Raw genomic sequence first — 17,889 nt, 5'->3', positions numbered from 1 at the left:
ACAGGCCAGGCAGGCTAGAAAGGCCAGACAGGCCAGACAGGCTAGACAGGCCAGACAGGTCAGACAGGTCAGACAGGCCAGACAGGTCAGACAGGCCAGACAGGCCAGACAGGCCAAACAGGCCAGACAGGCCAGACAGGCCAGACAGGCCAAACAGGCCAGACAGGCCAGACAGGTCAGACAGGCCAGACAGGTCAGACAGGTCAGACAGGCCAGACAGGTTAGACAGGCCAGACAGGTTAGACAGGCCAGACAGGTTAGACAGGTCAGACAGGCCAGACAGGCCAGACAGGTTAGACAGGCCAGACAGGCCAGACATGCCAGGTCAGACAGGCCAGACAGGCCAGACAGGCCAGACAGGCCAGACAGGTTAGACAGGCCAGACAAGGCCACACAGGTTAGACAGGCCAGACAGGTTAGACAGGCCAGACAAGCCAGACAGGTTAGACAGGCCAGACAGGTTAGACAGGTTAGACAGGCCAGACAGGCCAGACAGGTTAGACAGGCCAGACAGGTTAGACAGGCCAGACAGGCCAGACATGCCAGGTCAGACAGGCCAGACAGGCCAGACAGGTTAGACAGGCCAGACAGGCCAGACAGGTTAGACAGGCCAGACAGGTCAGACAGGTCAGACAGGTCAGACAGGCCAGACAGGTTAGACAGGTTAGACAGGTCAGACAGGTCAGACAGGTTAGACAGGCCAGAGATGTTTGTGCAGCCATTAATGTACACACACTCACTCCCGAGACGTGTGCAGTTACACCTGCATACACCAAGACTGTGTGTGTGTGTGTGTGTGTGTGTGTGTGTGGGTGGGTTGGGGGTGTTGTGTAGCTGTTGGCTCAGCTGAAGGGGAACATGGAGGAGGAGAACCGTCAGATGATGGAGCAGAACCAGAGCCTGCTGAAGGAGAACCGCGCCTTGCTGGAGCAGAGCCTGGAGCGTCGTGACCAGCACCACACCCAGCAGAGGGAGTACCAGTCAGTACACACACACACACACACACAAACACACACACACACACACACACAGATTATGTTGTGTGTGGAGTGTGCACTAGAGGTGGAGCATGCTGAGTGCTATCATAATTAGCCGGTCGGTTGACAGGGGGCATCCGGCTGAGTGGGGGGTGGGGGGGGGTTCACAGATGTAATCACGAGCAGCCCAAATGGCTGGCTGACCTATCCAGGCTGATGAGACATTATCACATTCCCAACGCTTCCTCTGCACTGGCCCCCTGGTGCGTGAGGATCAGCAGCTGGTTCCCGGAGCAGAGCACACCAGCGGCTGCTGACGGACAGCAGGGCCCACGCTGCAGTGGGGTGGGAGTGGATATGAAGGGTTGCCAGTTTACTCCACTAGAAAACGCACTTCTCCGCCACAGACGGTGTTACTGATAACAATGGTAGATACCTTATAGCTGCAGGTACACTAGTGCAAACAACGTTTGGGTTGGTAAATGTCTTCACCCCAAATATTGATGGTACTGGGTTTTCCAACAGATTATTAGGCAACCTTCCTTCCTTAAATACGCACCTGTGGATTTTTAGTGGGGATTTAAATTGTGTACTTGACCTGATGTTGGCTTGGTCTAATCCCCGTAACTTGTCAGAATCAGCTTTATTGGCCATGTAGGTTTACATGGAATGTGACTCCGGGTTCGTGGCTCTCTCAGTGTACTCAACATAGAATAACAACACTACAACACAACAATCTTCAGATATATACACACAAGGATTGACTTATACAGGTGAAGTAAGCGGTGATTAGGTGCAATGGTGCACAGAATGTATCAGAGATGCTGAAATAGATGTTAGCAGGTTACTTACATACATGCCTGAGGTAGATGGACATGACAGTGTACCAGTAAACGTACAATGTACAGTACAGTATATACACCATGTACAGTACAGTATATACACCATGTACAGTACAGTATATACACCATGTACAGTACAGTATATACAACATGGTTGGATTTATTGACAGTGTTAAGCGTTCATTTAAATTACAGTCTGAGGAAAGAAACTGTTTTTATATGTGGTTGTTTTGGGGTACAGTGCTCTGTAGCGCCTACCAGAGGGGAGGAGTATGAACAGGTTGTGACCAGGGTGTGATGGGTCTGCAGTGATGTTGCCTGCCCGTTTCCTGACTCTGGAGGTGTATAAGTCCTGAATGGAGGACAGGTTGGCACCAGTGATTTTCTCTGCAGACGTCCGTTGCAGTCTGTTCCTGTCCTGTCTGGTGGCAGAACCAAACCAGACAGCGATGGATGTGCAGAGGACCGACTGGATTATTGCAGTGTAGAACTGAATCAGCAGTTCCTGAGGCAGGTTGAACTTCTTGAGTTGGCAGAGAAAGTACATCCTCTGTTGGGCCTTTTTGATGATTGTGTCTAAGTTGGATGTCCACCTTAGGTCCTGGGAGATTGTGGAACCCAGAAATCTGTAAGTTTTCCCTGCAGACACCATGCTAAGTGTAAGGGGACTCCTCCTGAGGTCCATTGTCATCTCCATGGTTTTGAGCATGTACAGCTCCAGGTTGACCAGAGGGCCAGCTGATCAACCTCCTGTCAATATGCAGACTCGTCACCATGCCAGATAAGGCCAGTGGTAGTTGTGTCATCTGCAAACTTCAGGAGTTTAGAATGGTAGAGGGGAGAGCACACATCCCCGGGGGGTGCAAGTGCTGATTGTCCGGGTATTGGATGTGATTTTCTCCAGCCTCCCCAGCTGTCTCCTGTCTGTCAGGAAGTTTTTAATCCACTGGCAGATGGGGGCTGGTACAGTCAGCCGGGTGAGTTTGGAGTGGAGGATATCTGGGATGATGAAGTTGAAAGCTGAGCTGAAGTCCACAAACAGGACCCTTGCATGTGTCCATGAGGAGTTGAGCTGTTGGAAGATGTTGTACAATCCCATGTTGACTGCATCCTCCACCTACCTATTTGCTCAGTAGACAAACTGCAGGGGTCAAGCAGGGGGTCTGTGATTTGTGTGTTGTGGCCGGAGAGGGTGAGGGGTGTGAAAGTTTGCTTATCAAACCTGTAGTAAAACCCACTTAGATTGTCAGCCAGTTGATGGCTCCCTGCAGTGTGGGGGGATGGTCTCCTGTACTTGGTAATGTCTTTCAAACCTCTCCAGACTGATGGGTCATTGGCAGAAAAACTGTTTTTCAACTTTTCAGAGTAGCACCCTTTTGCCACCCTGATCTCCTTTGTGAGTGTATTTCTAGCTTTGTTATACCGCATCCTATTTCCACTCCTGTAGGCTTCCTCTTTGGCTTGACAGAAGCTTCCTGAGTTTTGTTGTGAACCAGGGCTTTTGGTGGGCACACGCATGTCCTCACAAAATCTGATGTAATATGTCCCAGTGCCAGTAAGTTCATCCAGGTCTGTAGATGCAGCCTCAAAAACACTGCAGTCAGTGCAGTCAAGGCAGGCCTGTAGCCCCAGTTTTGACTCATTGCTCCATTTCCTCACAGTTTTAACCACAGACTTTGCAGAGGAAAGGCAAGACGAACTGGAGTTGGTCCCCGGGCACTGCATGGTGGCTGCCCACTGCTCCTAGCTACACAGCTAGGATGGGTTAAATGCAGAGCATGAATTTCCACAAGGAGATTAATAAAGTATATATATTAAGGAAAAAAAAGAAAGAAGAGAAATGGACACCCCACTCTCTCTTGAAGGAGTAACACAGTCGATTAAAGCAATGCAATCTAATAAAAGATGGGTTTCTGATTGAGTTTTTTCAAACGTTTATTGGAAAACTGATGCCATTGTTTTCAGCTATGTTCAACAACTCATTGGAATGAGGTTCATTGCCGCCATTATCTCTACTCAAAGCAGATGTAAAGGTGTTGGCTAAAGCAATTGCGTCTCGCTTAAAGAATGAGCTGCCTTAAGTGAGGAGCAGAATGGTTTTATAAAGGGACGCCAATTTTTTTTTAAGACTCGTACAACACAACACTTGGCTGAACTCACTGAGGTTGTAATTTCCCTAGATGCTGAAAAGGCATTCGACAGGGTAGGATTGGAGTACCTGTTTGCAGTATTTAAAAAATTTGCATTTGGTGATACATTCATCTCCTGGATTCGTCTCCTCTTCATCTCTCCTCAAGCTAACTAGTGTTCATATAAATGATGTTCGTTCTGATTATTTTGTTCTTGAACGTGGAACTTGTAAAGGTTGTCCTCTATCACCCTCGCTTTTCGCCGTAGCCATGAAGCAGCCGCTTGGTGGTGACGGCGTGTCTATTACATTAAGGTCCTCCCCCTTAATTAATGGTTGATGCTAGATCCAACGGGGTGTAGGCACGGAAGTAGACCTGATTGGTTGTTGGTCAGGGTTAGGGTTAGGGTTTAAACTCTTTTTGAATGGCCATTGTTAGCGAGCGTTAACGTTAGCTATTGTTACAGTACGATCTGGCAATGTTAAGGTCAGTTGTAAGCTAGCTAGCTAAATGTTTCAGTGCTCATCATTTGTTTCAAGTCAGTGCGCTTCGAGGTTCCGCGCTGTCTATTGGCCGACGCAACAGCCTATCACGGCTACTTCCGTGCCTACACCCCGTTGGATCTAGCATCAACCTTATTTAAAGGTATCACTCAAAATAGGGCAGAATACAAGTTATCGCGATATGCTGACGACTTGCTGTTGTATGCAACTGACCCTGCAGCCTCTTTTCCTGTTATTTTAAATATTCTCGAGAACATCAGCTCCTTTTCAGGTTATAAGTTAAACTTGGGAAAGAGTGAATGTTTTCCATTTAACTTTGCAGCATTGCAACTTCAGCAGTCAGACCTGCCTATTCAGTCCAGTCATTCAGGTTTTAAATATCTGGGCATCAGTGTGACAGTTCATTATCTAATCTTTCATCGGCTAATTTATTTCCCTTCCTCTTAAAAATAAAACCTGCTATTCAGAGGTGGAGTAACCTCCCCTTTCATTAATTGGCAAAATTAATGTTGTTAAAATGATTAAATTACCCAAACTTCTATTCAATTCCTTTATTTTTGCCAAAACATTTTTTGACTCACTGGGCAAGATAATTTGTTCTTTTATTTGGGGTGAGAAATCTCCAAGGGTTCTCAGAACATTATTACAGAGAGGCAGACTTAGCAGTGGATTTGCCCTACCTAACTTCAGTCGTATTATTGAGCGGCACACATCCATAAACTTTGTTACTGGGTAGGAGCTCCTGGATCTTCCTGGTTTAACTTGGAATTATCATCTTGTAGGGCATCTTTTACTTCTGCTTTACTTTATTTTTCTCAACCCAAAAAACTCTCTCAATCCAGTGGTTCTTAAAACACTTAAGATCTGGTAGACATAATTTTAGATTTTTAACTGCATCATCTCTGGGTCCTTTACACAACAATCATTTATTTCTTCCATCAGTTTTGGATTCTACCTTTTCTTTATGGTATGACAAGGGCATTAAACATTTTCAAAATTTGTAAGTAGGTGGTGTCTTTGACAATTTTGCCAATCTGCCGTCTACTTATTATGGCCTAACTGCAACTAATTTGTTTTATTTTCAAATCTATAATTTTGTTTCTCAGTGTTTCCCTAATTTCCCCTTTGTACGTCCCAAGCAAATTTGGGAAAGCTTGCTTTCACTTACTCCACAACAGAGAGGAAGGATTTCGAAGATATATGACTTTATATTCTGCCTTTAGGCAGTCAGTCAATCATCAAAATTAAGAATGTCTAGGAAAAGGAATTGGGAACACAATTAAGTGAAGAGTGTTGGGAGGAAGCTATAGATAGGATATGGTCTACCACTTCTTGTGCTCATCTTGGACTTGTTCAATTACATAGGGTTAATTTCTCTAAGTCAAGACTATCGGAAATATTTCCAGAAGTAGAAGATAAGCATGATAGATGTTATGGCTCTGCTTGCTATCTAAGATGTGTTTGTTTTCTGCACAAATCTACATGGATTTTGGACTGGTTTCTTCACCATTGTGTCCAGCTTACTTGGAGTAAATTTTCAACCATGCCCATTGATTGCTATATTTGGGACTCCTGGCAACTCAGTTTCATCAAATTCTCTACAAACAGATATTATAGCTTTCATATCTTTACTAGCCAGACGTTCCTTACTATTGCACTGGAAGTCTGCTAGGTGCCCCTCAATTTCCCAGTGGCTTAAAGACACCATTTCTATCTATCTATCTATCTATCTATCTATCTATCTATCTATCTATCTATCTATCTATCTATCTATCTATCTATCTATCTATCTATCTATCTATCTATCTATCTATCTATCTATCTATCTATCTATCTATCTATCTATCTATCTATCTATCTGTGGTGGACACGTATTGGGGACAGAATTCAACCCAGGAACTAAGGGTTAAGTCATGGTTGCCCTGGCAGGTTAACGCAGGGTTAAGTTATGGTTGTCCAGCCAGTTTTCGGGTTATTCTTGCCACCTCCGCTCAGTCGAGCTGTGGTTTGGTTGTCTCTCTGATTTACCGTGGATTAAAGAAAGTTGCCTACACGGCTAAAGTGTGAACCTACGGTCTTCTCCGTTCCTTCGGCTCTACACTGGTGACCCCGACGTCGGTTTTCGGATAAGTTTTCTGAAACCACACACATTATGGCTACGAACGCCGTTGCAATTAAACTGCCGGAGTTTTGGGAGTCTTCCGCGGCTACATGGTTCGCGCAGGCTGAGGCACAGTTCGCGCTCAGAGACATAACAGCAGACGAGACCAGGTACTACTACGTAGCGGCAGCGCTGGGGTGCGCTACGGCTTCCAGGATAAGCGGTTTCATAACCAACCCACCGGCCGATGGTAAATACGCCGCACTTAAACATCTCCTCCTTGAAACTTTTGAACTGTCAACAATGGAGAGAGCACGTCACCTCTTCGCAATTCAGGGCTTGGGAGATGGCAAACCATCGGAGCTAATGAGCAGGATGTTAAACCTACTGGGTCAAGAAAAGCCATGTTTCCTGTTTATGGAGCTTTTTCTGCGCAACATGCCGCCCCACGTCCAGACTGCGCTCGCTAACTCCACCATCACTGATCCCCGTGAGCTGGCAAAGGAGGCTGACCGATTCTTCGTCGCTACACAACGTTCCTCCCATGCCGGGGTGCTGGCTCCTACCTTCACTGGCCCCCCGCCGACATCGCGGGCGTGGCCCGACGGTGGCGCCACAGCATCAGACCGCTACAAGCCCACTGGACTCTGTATGTACCACGCTCGATTTGGTGCGAAAGCTAAACGGTGCCGTTTACCCTGCAACTACAGGCCGACGGGAAACGAGAGGGCCAACACTCAGTAGTGGCCATGAGTGTTGGCGATACGAGCAGGCTACTCTTCATCCTCGACACCATCTCCGGTCGGCGATTTCTTTGTGACACGGGCGCACAGAGAAGCGTGCTCCCTGCTACTGACGTCGACATTATGGGCGGGGAGCGGGGCCCCCAGTTGGCGACGGCTGACGGCAGCCCTATCCACACCTACGGCGTGCGGTCTGTAGAACTGTGTTTTGGTGGACAACGTTTCACGTGGGAGTTCGTCATGGCCAATGTAACGCTTCCCCTCCTCGGAGCTGATTTTTTGTGCGCTTACGGTTTGCTAGTGGACATTCAGAACAGCCGTCTGGTCGATGCCTTAACCTTCTCCTCCTTCGCATGTACGCGGAGAGAAGCGGCCTATGCAGGTCTAGCCAACTCTCTCTCAGAGGCAGACAAGTTCAACCGCCTCCTCGCTGAGTTCCCTGACCTCACCCAGCCTACCTTCTCTGCACCCACCGCTAAGCATGGGGTGGAGCATCACATTGCTACAAAGGGGCCCCCGGTCTACGCCAGAGCCAGGCGTCTCGACCCCGCCAAACTCGCCATGGCCAAGTCTGAGTTCGAGCACCTGGAACGCATGGGGATCATCCGCTGCTCTGACAGCCCGTGGGCGTCCCCACTCCACATCGTCGCTAAGCCTGATGGAGGTTGGCGCCCATGCGGGGACTACCGCCGACTAAATGACGCCACCACGCCCGACCGCTATCCTGTCCCGCATATCCAGGACTTTTCTGCAAACCTGTCTGGCAAATGCGTCGTCTCAAAAGTCGACCTGGTCCGTGGTTATCATCAAGTTCCCGTGCACCCCTCAGACATCCCCAAGACAGCGGTGACTACCCCATTCGGCCTATTTGAATTCCTACGAATGCCATTTGGACTCAAAAACGCGGCCCAGTCCTTTCAGTGGCTGATGGATTCAGTGCTCCGTGGCCTTCCTTTCATCTTCGTCTATTTGGACGACATACTCATCGCCAGCACCTCCGAGGAAGAACACCTGTCCCATCTTCATGCCCTCTTCACACGCCTCAGCCAGCATGGGCTGATCGTCAACCCGGCGAAGTGCCGGTTCGGGCTGGCAGCCATTGATTTCCTCGGGCACCGCATCACTGGGGACGGGGCAGTCCCCCTGCCCTCAAAGGTGGAAGCGGTGGCGGCCTTTCCGCGCCCCCAAACAGCTCGTGCGCTCAGGGAGTTCATCGGGATGGTGACATTCTACCACCGCTTCATTCCCCGAGCCGCCTTTATCATCCGGCCACTGTACGTGGCGCTGAAAGGCATGTCCCTCAACCAGGCGGTCGACTGGACAGCAGAGCGGGACCGTGCGTTCACCGAGACTAAAGCTGCGCTCTCCCAGGCTACCCTGCTAGCGCATCCTTCACCTACAGCGCCTATTTCCATAACCACGGATGCATCGGACTATGCTGTTGGTGCGGTTCACGAACAGTGGGTGGGGGGGGCTTGGCAGCCTTTGGCCTTTTTCAGTCGCCAGCTTACACCCCGAGAGCGCAAGTATAGTACGTTTGACAGGGAACTCCTCGGTCTCTGGCTCGCCGTCCGGCATTTCCGTTTCCTGCTAGAGGGCCGCGAGTTTACTGCGTACGTGGACCACAAGCCCCTCACGTTTGCCATGTCCAAGACGGCCGAGCCATGGTCCGCTCGCCAGCAGCGACAACTCTCCTACATTTCGGAATTCACTACCGACATCCAGCACGTCGCTGGTAAGTCTAACCAGGTAGCTGACTGCCTCTCTAGGGCAGTGATTGGAGCGGTCCACCTAAGCCTTGACTATGCACAGATGGCCGCTGACCAGGCCACGGACCCGAGCATCCTCCGTCTCCGGGCCTCCGACACGGGGCTCCGCCTGCAGGACGTTCCTTTCAGCGACACAGGTGTCACCCTCCTGTGTGACGTCTCCACAGGACAGCCCAGGCCCATCGTCCCGCACAGCTGGAGACGCCCCGTATTTGAAGCTGTGCACGGCCTCTCTCATCCAGGCGGTAAGCCATCCGTGCGCCTGACCTCTGCTAAGTTTGTGTGGGAGGGACTTAAGAGAGACGTGAAAGCGTGGGCCGACTCGTGTGTTGCCTGTCAGCGGGCTAAGATACACCGCCACATTAAGGCGCCTCTGGAACGCTTCGCAGTGCCGGAGAGACGATTTGACCATGTCCACGTCGACCTGGTTGGTCCCCTACCCCCCTCCCATGGGTTCACCTACCTCTTCACTGTGGTGGACAGGACTACGCGCTGGCCTGAAGCTGTTCCCCTGGCATCCACGACGTCTGCTGATGTGGCCCGGGCTTTTATTGGGTCGTGGGTCTCACGTTTCGGTACGCCTTCCGACCTTTCATCTGACCGTGGGCCACAGTTTACCTCAGAGCTATGGAATGCTGTGGGTGAGGCTCTGGGCGTCAAGCTTCATCGCACTACCGCCTACCACCCTCAGGCGAACGGCCTATTTGAGTGCTTCCACCGGTCCATGAAGGCTGCGCTTCGGGCTACTCTCAAGGACTGCAACTGGGTCGACAAGCTCCCATGGGTCATGCTGGGCCTGCGGACCGCCCCGAAGGAAGACCTACAAGCCTCCTCTGCGGAGCTGGTGTACGGCACGCCGCTGCGAGTCCCAGGCGATTTCATGCCCAATGCAACGCGTCCCTGGTCAGCTGTTGACCAACGAGACTCCTTGCTGGACGGGGTCAGAGCTTTCACACCCGTCCCTACCGCCCAACACGGCGCTCCGGTGTCCCAGGTGCCCCCAGGTCTGCAGTCAGCGGACTACGTGTTCATCCGTCACGACGCACACCGCCCCCCTCTGCAACCCCCTTATGACGGCCCCTTCCGCGTCCTGGAACGGGGAACTAAGCACCTGGTGGTGGATTTTGGGGGCACGGCCGAGCATGTTTCAGTGGACCGAGTTAAACCCGCACACCTGGACTTGACGCAGCCGTTGGAGTTAGCCCAACCTCCTCGTCGCGGTCGTCCCCCGGCTCCGCCTCCTCCCCCCGTGGAGGCCCGAGCTGCCTCTTCTGCTCCTCAGGCCGACCTCCACAGGCCCGCGTCAATGCCTCCCAGAGACACTCCGGCCCCTGTTATCCGGAGCCGCCGCGGACGGCCTGTCGTCCCCCCGCGCCTGCCTGACTTCAATTACTAGGGCGAATTCTGGGGGGGCTCATGTGGTGGACACGTATTGGGGACAGAATTCAACCCAGGAACTAAGGGTTAAGTCATGGTTGCCCTGGCAGGTTAACGCAGGGTTAAGTTATGGTTGTCCAGCCAGTTTTCGGGTTATTCTTGCCACCTCCGCTCAGTCGAGCTGTGGTTTGGTTGTCTCTCTGATTTACCGTGGATTAAAGAAAGTTGCCTACACGGCTAAAGTGTGAACCTACGGTCTTCTCCGTTCCTTCGGCTCTACATATCCATCTATAATTTGAGAAAATTAAATATACACTGAGGATCTACTGGAAAGTTCTTTCACAAATGGCAACCTTCTGTATCTTATTTCACATAACTACAGGTTTTACGCCATAGGGTTTTACACCATAGTGTATGTCCAGTCAGTCGGATATGCACTAGTCTCGTTGAGCTGTGGTGAGTGGGTTGGGGGAGGGGGAGCATATGTGTTTGTCTATTCTATTCTGTTTTACTTTACTTGTCTGGGTTTATTTTCTCTCCCATATTCTCTTCCCTGGGAGGGTGTTCTTCTGTTTTTGTTTCTTGCAAATATATATTTTGATTGAAAATATGTAATTATTATTCTGCAGTAAAAGTATTTTGAAATAATTTAGCACGCTAGGAGGAAGCACACTTGAATGACACGCTAGGATTAATCATTATTTTTGTTTTTGTTTTTTCAGTTTTTCTTTTCATTGTTTATGCATTTCCTCGAATTTATCTGCCCACTCCCTTTTGACAGGTGTCATACTGGGTCACACTTCGTCCTCTGAGACAAGAACTCTCTGACCTCAGTCACGTGCCGGGATCTGGCAGGAAAAGTCCAGTTCTACTCTCACATGCACAAAGACCTTTCTTTGTCCAGTCATCAGACTATGTGAATGCATTTCTGACAGAATGAGAAAAAACACACAACCTTTCACAACACAAGTGAGATACGTTGCTTTTTCAAAAGCAGTGTAATGCTTTTATCAGTCCTCCACTGTGCAGTGAAACAACAACAACAACAACAAAAACAACGACAACGGGGAGAATGTGAATGTGAGGCGAGGAAGACCTGAACTGGTTCTCCTGCTTGTACTATGGATGAGCTTTGTGCCGCTGGTCTCCCAGCTTACTGTACTGTGCATAGCACATGTGAGCCGCGAGAGGGATTTTATGAAGCAGTCTGTAGGGAGCGAGCAGACTCGCATTACTGAGCCCCGTCCATGTACTAGAACACTGAAATTCATTTTTCTTCATTGAAAAATATTGCAGTAGGCACTGTAATGGTATGAATATTCTTTTCTTCATTACTCCACCAGTCTGCAAGTACCCAGCAGGGCTTGCAGCAAGTTGTTGATTCTAGCTAACAGCACACTGATCCCAGTCAGAACCAGAAATACTTTATTCACCCCGAGGGGAACTTGGATTGACCCTGCAGCATTGATTTTATACAAATATGACTTTAAAGTGTAGTGTGACATTTTTTTTCCTTTCATTGGGGTCGGTCTGTACCGCTTCATGTTCCTTGTTCAGGCCTCAGCTGAGTCTAAAATGGATTTTATTTTTTTTAAAAATGACTTTTTTCACAACTTCATTTTTGATGCTAATCTGTGCATGATGGGTGAATCAGGTTGGACCTTTAATATTGTCAAACCTGGTGAACATGACATATTGTCAATATTGCAGAACGGTACACTGCCCCAGCAAATTATGCGATGAGCCGCTGTACTGCTGCTTAAGGTCTGATGGAGGCCAAAACTAATGCTGTACTGTAAATAATAACAATAAAAATGGACTACATTTATACAGTGCTTTTCTAGACTCCTGAAGCGCTTCACATTGAAGGGGGTAACTCGCTTCAACCACCACCAATGTGCAGCACCACCTGGGTGGTGCACGGCAGCCATTTTGCGCCTGAATGCTCACCACACATCAGCTTGGGGGTGGAGAGGGAGGAATCATTGAGCCAGTGGGCTCTGTGCATAACTGTAGTCCACTGACTTCCGGTTTCTACTGCAGCGGTCATACCAGCTTCCTGTTTGTTGGCGTGTGCTGTTGACAATGACATGTTTTTGGCGATGCCTGCAAGATTTACCATGGATAAATGTCCACCACATGCACACACCTGTCCACAAACGTTCACCTGCACCTACCAGCACACGGGTGAGAGGCTTCAAGTTGTACATATCAAGTTACGTCCACCGTTATGTCCCGCGAAAAATATGCCATTGTCAACAGCACACGCCGACAAACAGGAAACTGGTATGACCGCTGCAGTAGAAACCGGAAGTCAGTGGACTAGGTGGCCAGATGGAGACAGCCAGTTTGGGAATGTTGCAAGGACACCGGGGAACCCGTTACTCTTTGTGATAAGTGCCATAGGATCTTTAATTACCATAGATAGATAGATGGACGAGTCAGGACCTCGCTTTAATGTCTCATCTGAAGGATGACATCTCCTCCAGCACAGTGTCCCCGTCACTGCACTGGGGTATTGGGATTTAAGAAAAAATTAGGACAAGAGGGAAGATTGCCCCCTACGGGCCCACCAGCAACACTTCCAGCATCAAATCATTTTCCTGGAAGGTCTCCCATCCCAAGTACTAGCCGAGCCCACACCTGCTTAGCTTCTGTCATGCAGCAGAACCAGGGTCCATGTCGGTCTGGTTGCCGGAAAGGTGAATGTCAGGCTCCAGTGTAGTCACGTTTCAAGTTCCCCTAAAACCACACTCACGCAGGGAATGTGCATGGAATGAGTACTGCAAAAGATTATCCAAGAAGAAGTGAACATGCTGACGATCAAATATAGCTTAAAAAACCTACTTAGGTCTGGTAACCAGAACTATTGAAACCCGCCACGTCTCACCTCCCTCACTTTTAAAGACATGCAGCAAAATGTTGCACCACCCCCGTCTACATGCAGCTGAGGAGCAGTAGTCAGTGGTGGGGGCTTTGCATTCAGCACTTTTATTCGTTGCGTGTCATTATCCCAGGAAAGGTTAGCGCTCTTTCCGCTGCGTATCGTTCTCATCCACCCCCGCACCCACGCTCTCGGAGAGACCCCTGGCCGTAAGAGCTGAATATGCACAATAGACGTGGCTAGCCACTTAGAAAGGCTCTAGCTGAAATGGCAAAGCGGTGGTCTTTTCAGATCAGGAGGTAATACCGAGATCAGATCAGGGGTAATATCGAGATCAGATCAGGGGGTAATACCGAGATCAGATCAGGAGGTAATACCTAGATCAGATCAGGGGGTAATATCGAGATCAGATCAGGAGGTAATACCGAGATCAGATCAGGGGGTAATACCGAGATCAGATCAGGAGGTAATACCGAGATCAGATCAGGAGGTAACACCGAGATCAGATCAGGGGGTAATACTGAGATCAGATCAGGGGGTAATATCGAGATCAGATCAGGAGGTAATACCGAGATCAGATCAGGGGGTAATACCGAGACCAGATCAGGGGGTAATACCGAGATCAGATCAGGGGGTAATACCGAGGTCAGATCAGGGGGTAATACCGAGGTCAGATCAGGAGGTAATACCGAGATCAGATCAGGGGGTAGTATCGAGATCAGATCAGGGGGTAATACCGAGATCAGATCAGGGGGTAATATCGAGATCAGATCAGGAGGTAATACCGAGATCAGATCAGGGGGCAATACCGAGGTCAGATCAGGGGGTAATACCGAGATCAGATCAGGAGGTAATACCGAGATCAGATCAGGAGATCAGGGGGTAATACCGAGATCAGATCAGGAGGTAGTATCGAGATCAGATCAGGGGGTAATACCGAGATCAGATCAGGAGGTAGTATCGAGATCAGATCAGGAGGTAATACCGAGATCAGATCAGGGGGTAATACCGAGATCAGATCAGGGGTAATATCGAGATCAGATCAGGGGGTGATACCGAGATCGGATCAGGGGGTAATACCGAGATCAGATCAGGAGGTAGTATCGAGATCAGATCAGGAGGTAATACCGAGATCAGATCAGGGGGTAATATCGAGATCAGATCAGGGGTAATATCGAGATCAGATCACGGGGTAATACCGAGATCAGATCAGGAGGTAGTATCGAGATCAGATCAGGGGGTAATACCGAGATCAGATCAGGAGGTAGTATCGAGATCAGATCAGGAGGTAATACCGAGATCAGATCAGCGGGTAATACCGAGATCAGATCAGGAGGTAATGCCGAGGTCAGATCAGGGGGCAATACCGAGGTCAGATCAGGGGGTAATACCGAGATCAGATCAGGGGGTAATACCGAGATCAGATCAGGGGTAATACCGAGATCAGTTCAGGAGATCAGGGGGAATACCGAGATCAGATCTGGAGGTAGTATCGAGATCAGATCAGGGGGTAATACCGAGATCAGATCAAGAGGTAGTATCGAGATCAGATCAGGAGGTAATACCGAGATCAGATCAGGGGGTAATATCGAGATCAGATCACGGGGTAATACCGAGATCAGATCAGGAGGTAGTATCGAGATCAGATCAGGGGTAATATCGAGATCAGATCAGGGGTAATATCGAGATCAGATCAGGGGGTAATACCGAGATCAGATCAGGAGGTAATACCGAGATCAGATCAGGGGGTAATACCGAGATCAGATCAGGAGGTAATACCGAGATCAGATCAGGAGGTAATGCCGAGATCAGATCAGGAGGTAATGCCGAGGTCAGATCAGGGGGTAATACCGAGGCGTCGAGTCGACTGAGCCCTCTTACATATGCATGCACGTGCAATCACTAAGAAATTAAACTTACCTCCATCGATTATGAATGCATAAGCCAAATGCATAACTGTCGATTTATCTTTCAGCCTCCTTTCAGCAGTTCTACTCCCCCTCCCCCTCCCCCTCCCCCCTCTCCCCCCAGGGAAAAGCTAAGTGAGCTCCGTCGGGAGAAGCAGAAGTTAGTGGAGAAGATCATGGACCAGTACAGAGTCCTGGAGACCAGCGTGCCGCCTCCAGCCAAAGTCAAGTATGTACGCACTCGCTCGCACTCACGCCTCCCTGGAATCTTCCACCTCCTCGTATTCCACCCTCCTCTTCCTCACCGCCATGTCCCCACAGGAAGTCTAACTGGATAGCAGACAGGATGAAGAAACTAATCAAGCCCCGAGGTGTAGCGGGAGGCAGGGAGGGGCGAGCCCTCTTCATCGCTGCGGGCAGCGTGGAGAACCTCGCCGACAGCAGCGAATACACACCAGACACACACACGCTGCAGTCCGGTGAGACAACACACACACACACACACACATACCGCATTCCGGTGAGACAACACACACACACACACACACACACACACACACATACCGCATTCCGGTGAGACACACACACACACACACACACACACACACACACACACACACACACACACACACACACACACACACACACACATGCCGCATTCCGGTGAGACAACACACACACACACACACACACACACACACACACACACACACACACACACACACACATACCGCATTCCGGTGAGACAACACACACACACACACACACACACACACACACACACAGCAAACAAAGACCAACACACTCTCCACTGTGTGCTGACACGAACACACAGTGACATGCTCTTTTGCAAACACACAAACACACAATCACACACACACACACACACACACACACCCTCTGCTGGCATGCATACAAATCATCTGATGACTATTAGGGCCGTTGGTGCTGGTACCACTTTCTTTCCTTCAGAACTTTTCCCCGAGGGAGTCCGGAGGTCGTCCCTGCTACCCACACGTGGAAAGACAGAAGACTTGAGGAGACTTCTGGTCTGGTTCCATCCATCAGGGCACTGAACACCCTTCCGTTGCCGAGAGGAAGAGTGGACCCTTCACACTCACTTTCATGCGTTTTCTCTCTCGTGCGCATTTTCCCACATGCAGCGTGGTTGCGTTCTGCAACCTCCACGAGGCGCTCTGTTGTGATGCCCCCTGGTGTCAGGGCCAAATCTTTCTTCTTTTTCTGCACCCTCTGCTGATCCGGGGAGGGCTGCAGACTACCACGTGCCTCCTCCCATACACGTGGAGTCGCCAGCCGCTTCTTTTCACCTGACTGAGGAGTTTCACCAGGGGGATGTAGCACGTGGGAGGATCACGCTATTCCCCCCCAGTCCCCCTCCCCCGTACAGGTGCCCCCACCGACCGACCGACCGACCAGAGGAGGCGCTAGTGCAGCGACCAGGACACATACCCACATCCGGCTTCCCACCAGCAGACACGGCCAATTGTGTCTGTAGGGACGCCCGACCAAGCCGGAAGTAACACGGGGATTCGAACCGGCGATCCCCGTGTTGGTGGGCAACGGAATAGACCGCTACGCCACCCGGACGCCCGCCAAATCTATCTTTTATCATGAACTGAGACTTAAGACTGAGCCCAAGAACAGAATCGACATTTGTTCATTTTGATTTTGCCAGTTGAAGAAACTCATCTTAACTGAATTCATTTAAACTTAAGCGGTGCTGGAATGAGAGTATTATCAACACTAACATCTCCCCCAAACCCCTACCCCCCCCCCTCTGCTCCCAGACCCCCGCAGCGCTCCAGTCTCTCCCTCGCCCCTGAGAAGAGCCCAACTGCAGTCGGACATTTCGGGACCCGGGACCCCGGCCATGCGCTCTGGCTCCGGGGGCCGTAGGAAGCTGGGTTCCCGCCACGGCTGGGGGCTGGGACTGGCCAGGGGCAGACCCGGGGTCTCCCAGTCCTTCAGTCCCGGGGACCAGAAGACGCCGCCTCGCACGCGCCTTCACTCCGCCCAGCAAAGCTCCTCAGCCTCCTGGGAGGGAGAGAGCAGCGAAGTGAGCGCACCCCAGGAGACGCACGCCGCCGCTGAGGGGAGCATCACAGAGGAGGGAGGTACAGATTTGGGTAGGGTAGCACTCTAACACCCGGCACCTTTATTGACCGCTCATGATGACGCTTCTTCCAGCTGTGGGTCTGTTCCACAACGTGTTAAGCTGTTCTCTGCATTTCTTTTCAGACCCCCCCCTCTGCAGTGACGGCCCCCCCACAGCGTAGCAGAGAGACAGACCTCCCTTCACCTCCCAAACCTCAGGTCCACAGTCGTCGGCAGATAATGAGCACACTGACTATATTTTTATGAAATACTCGAGTAAATAAAATCTTTTGTTAATTGATGATGTCTTGTGTCGTGATCTTTGACCCAACAGTATGGAGGCCCTGCACTTCTAAATCCTGACCCATGGCTGCAGCATGGTGTTTGTGTAGAGAGACATGCTGAGGAGAGAGAGACAGAGACAGAGAGAGAGAGAGACATGCTGAGAGAGACAGAGAGAGACAGACAGACAGACAGAGAGAGTAAGACATGCTGAGGAGAGAGAGAGAGACATGCTGAGAGAGAGAGAGAGTGAGAGACAG

The 17,889-nt window shown here is 50.2% G+C and overlaps 1 protein-coding gene across 2 annotated transcripts in view; it reads left to right on the top strand.

Annotated features, from left to right (window-relative positions):
- ccdc88b (coiled-coil domain containing 88B) overlaps window positions 1-17,624 on the top strand; it is a 66,651-nt gene extending 49,027 nt beyond the window's left edge. The window contains exons 24-28 of one of the 2 annotated variants that reach the window (XM_056284825.1): window positions 835-980; window positions 15,357-15,461; window positions 15,554-15,711; window positions 17,041-17,379; window positions 17,492-17,624. In XM_056284825.1, coding sequence (XP_056140800.1) covers window positions 835-980; window positions 15,357-15,461; window positions 15,554-15,711; window positions 17,041-17,379; window positions 17,492-17,529 — 786 coding nt within the window. In that variant the 3' untranslated portion in view covers window positions 17,530-17,624. The remainder of the gene's footprint in view (window positions 1-834; window positions 981-15,356; window positions 15,462-15,553; window positions 15,712-17,040; window positions 17,380-17,491) is intronic. The other variant, XM_056284816.1, reaches the window with a different exon arrangement.
- The last annotated feature ends 265 nt before the right edge of the window (window positions 17,625-17,889 follow it).

The sequence above is a fragment of the Lampris incognitus genome, chromosome 1, assembly GCF_029633865.1.
Source record: "Lampris incognitus isolate fLamInc1 chromosome 1, fLamInc1.hap2, whole genome shotgun sequence".
Lineage (NCBI taxonomy): Eukaryota > Metazoa > Chordata > Actinopteri > Lampriformes > Lampridae > Lampris > Lampris incognitus.
Note: the sequence above shows the minus strand (reverse complement) of the source record. Positions and strands in the feature narration are given on the sequence as shown.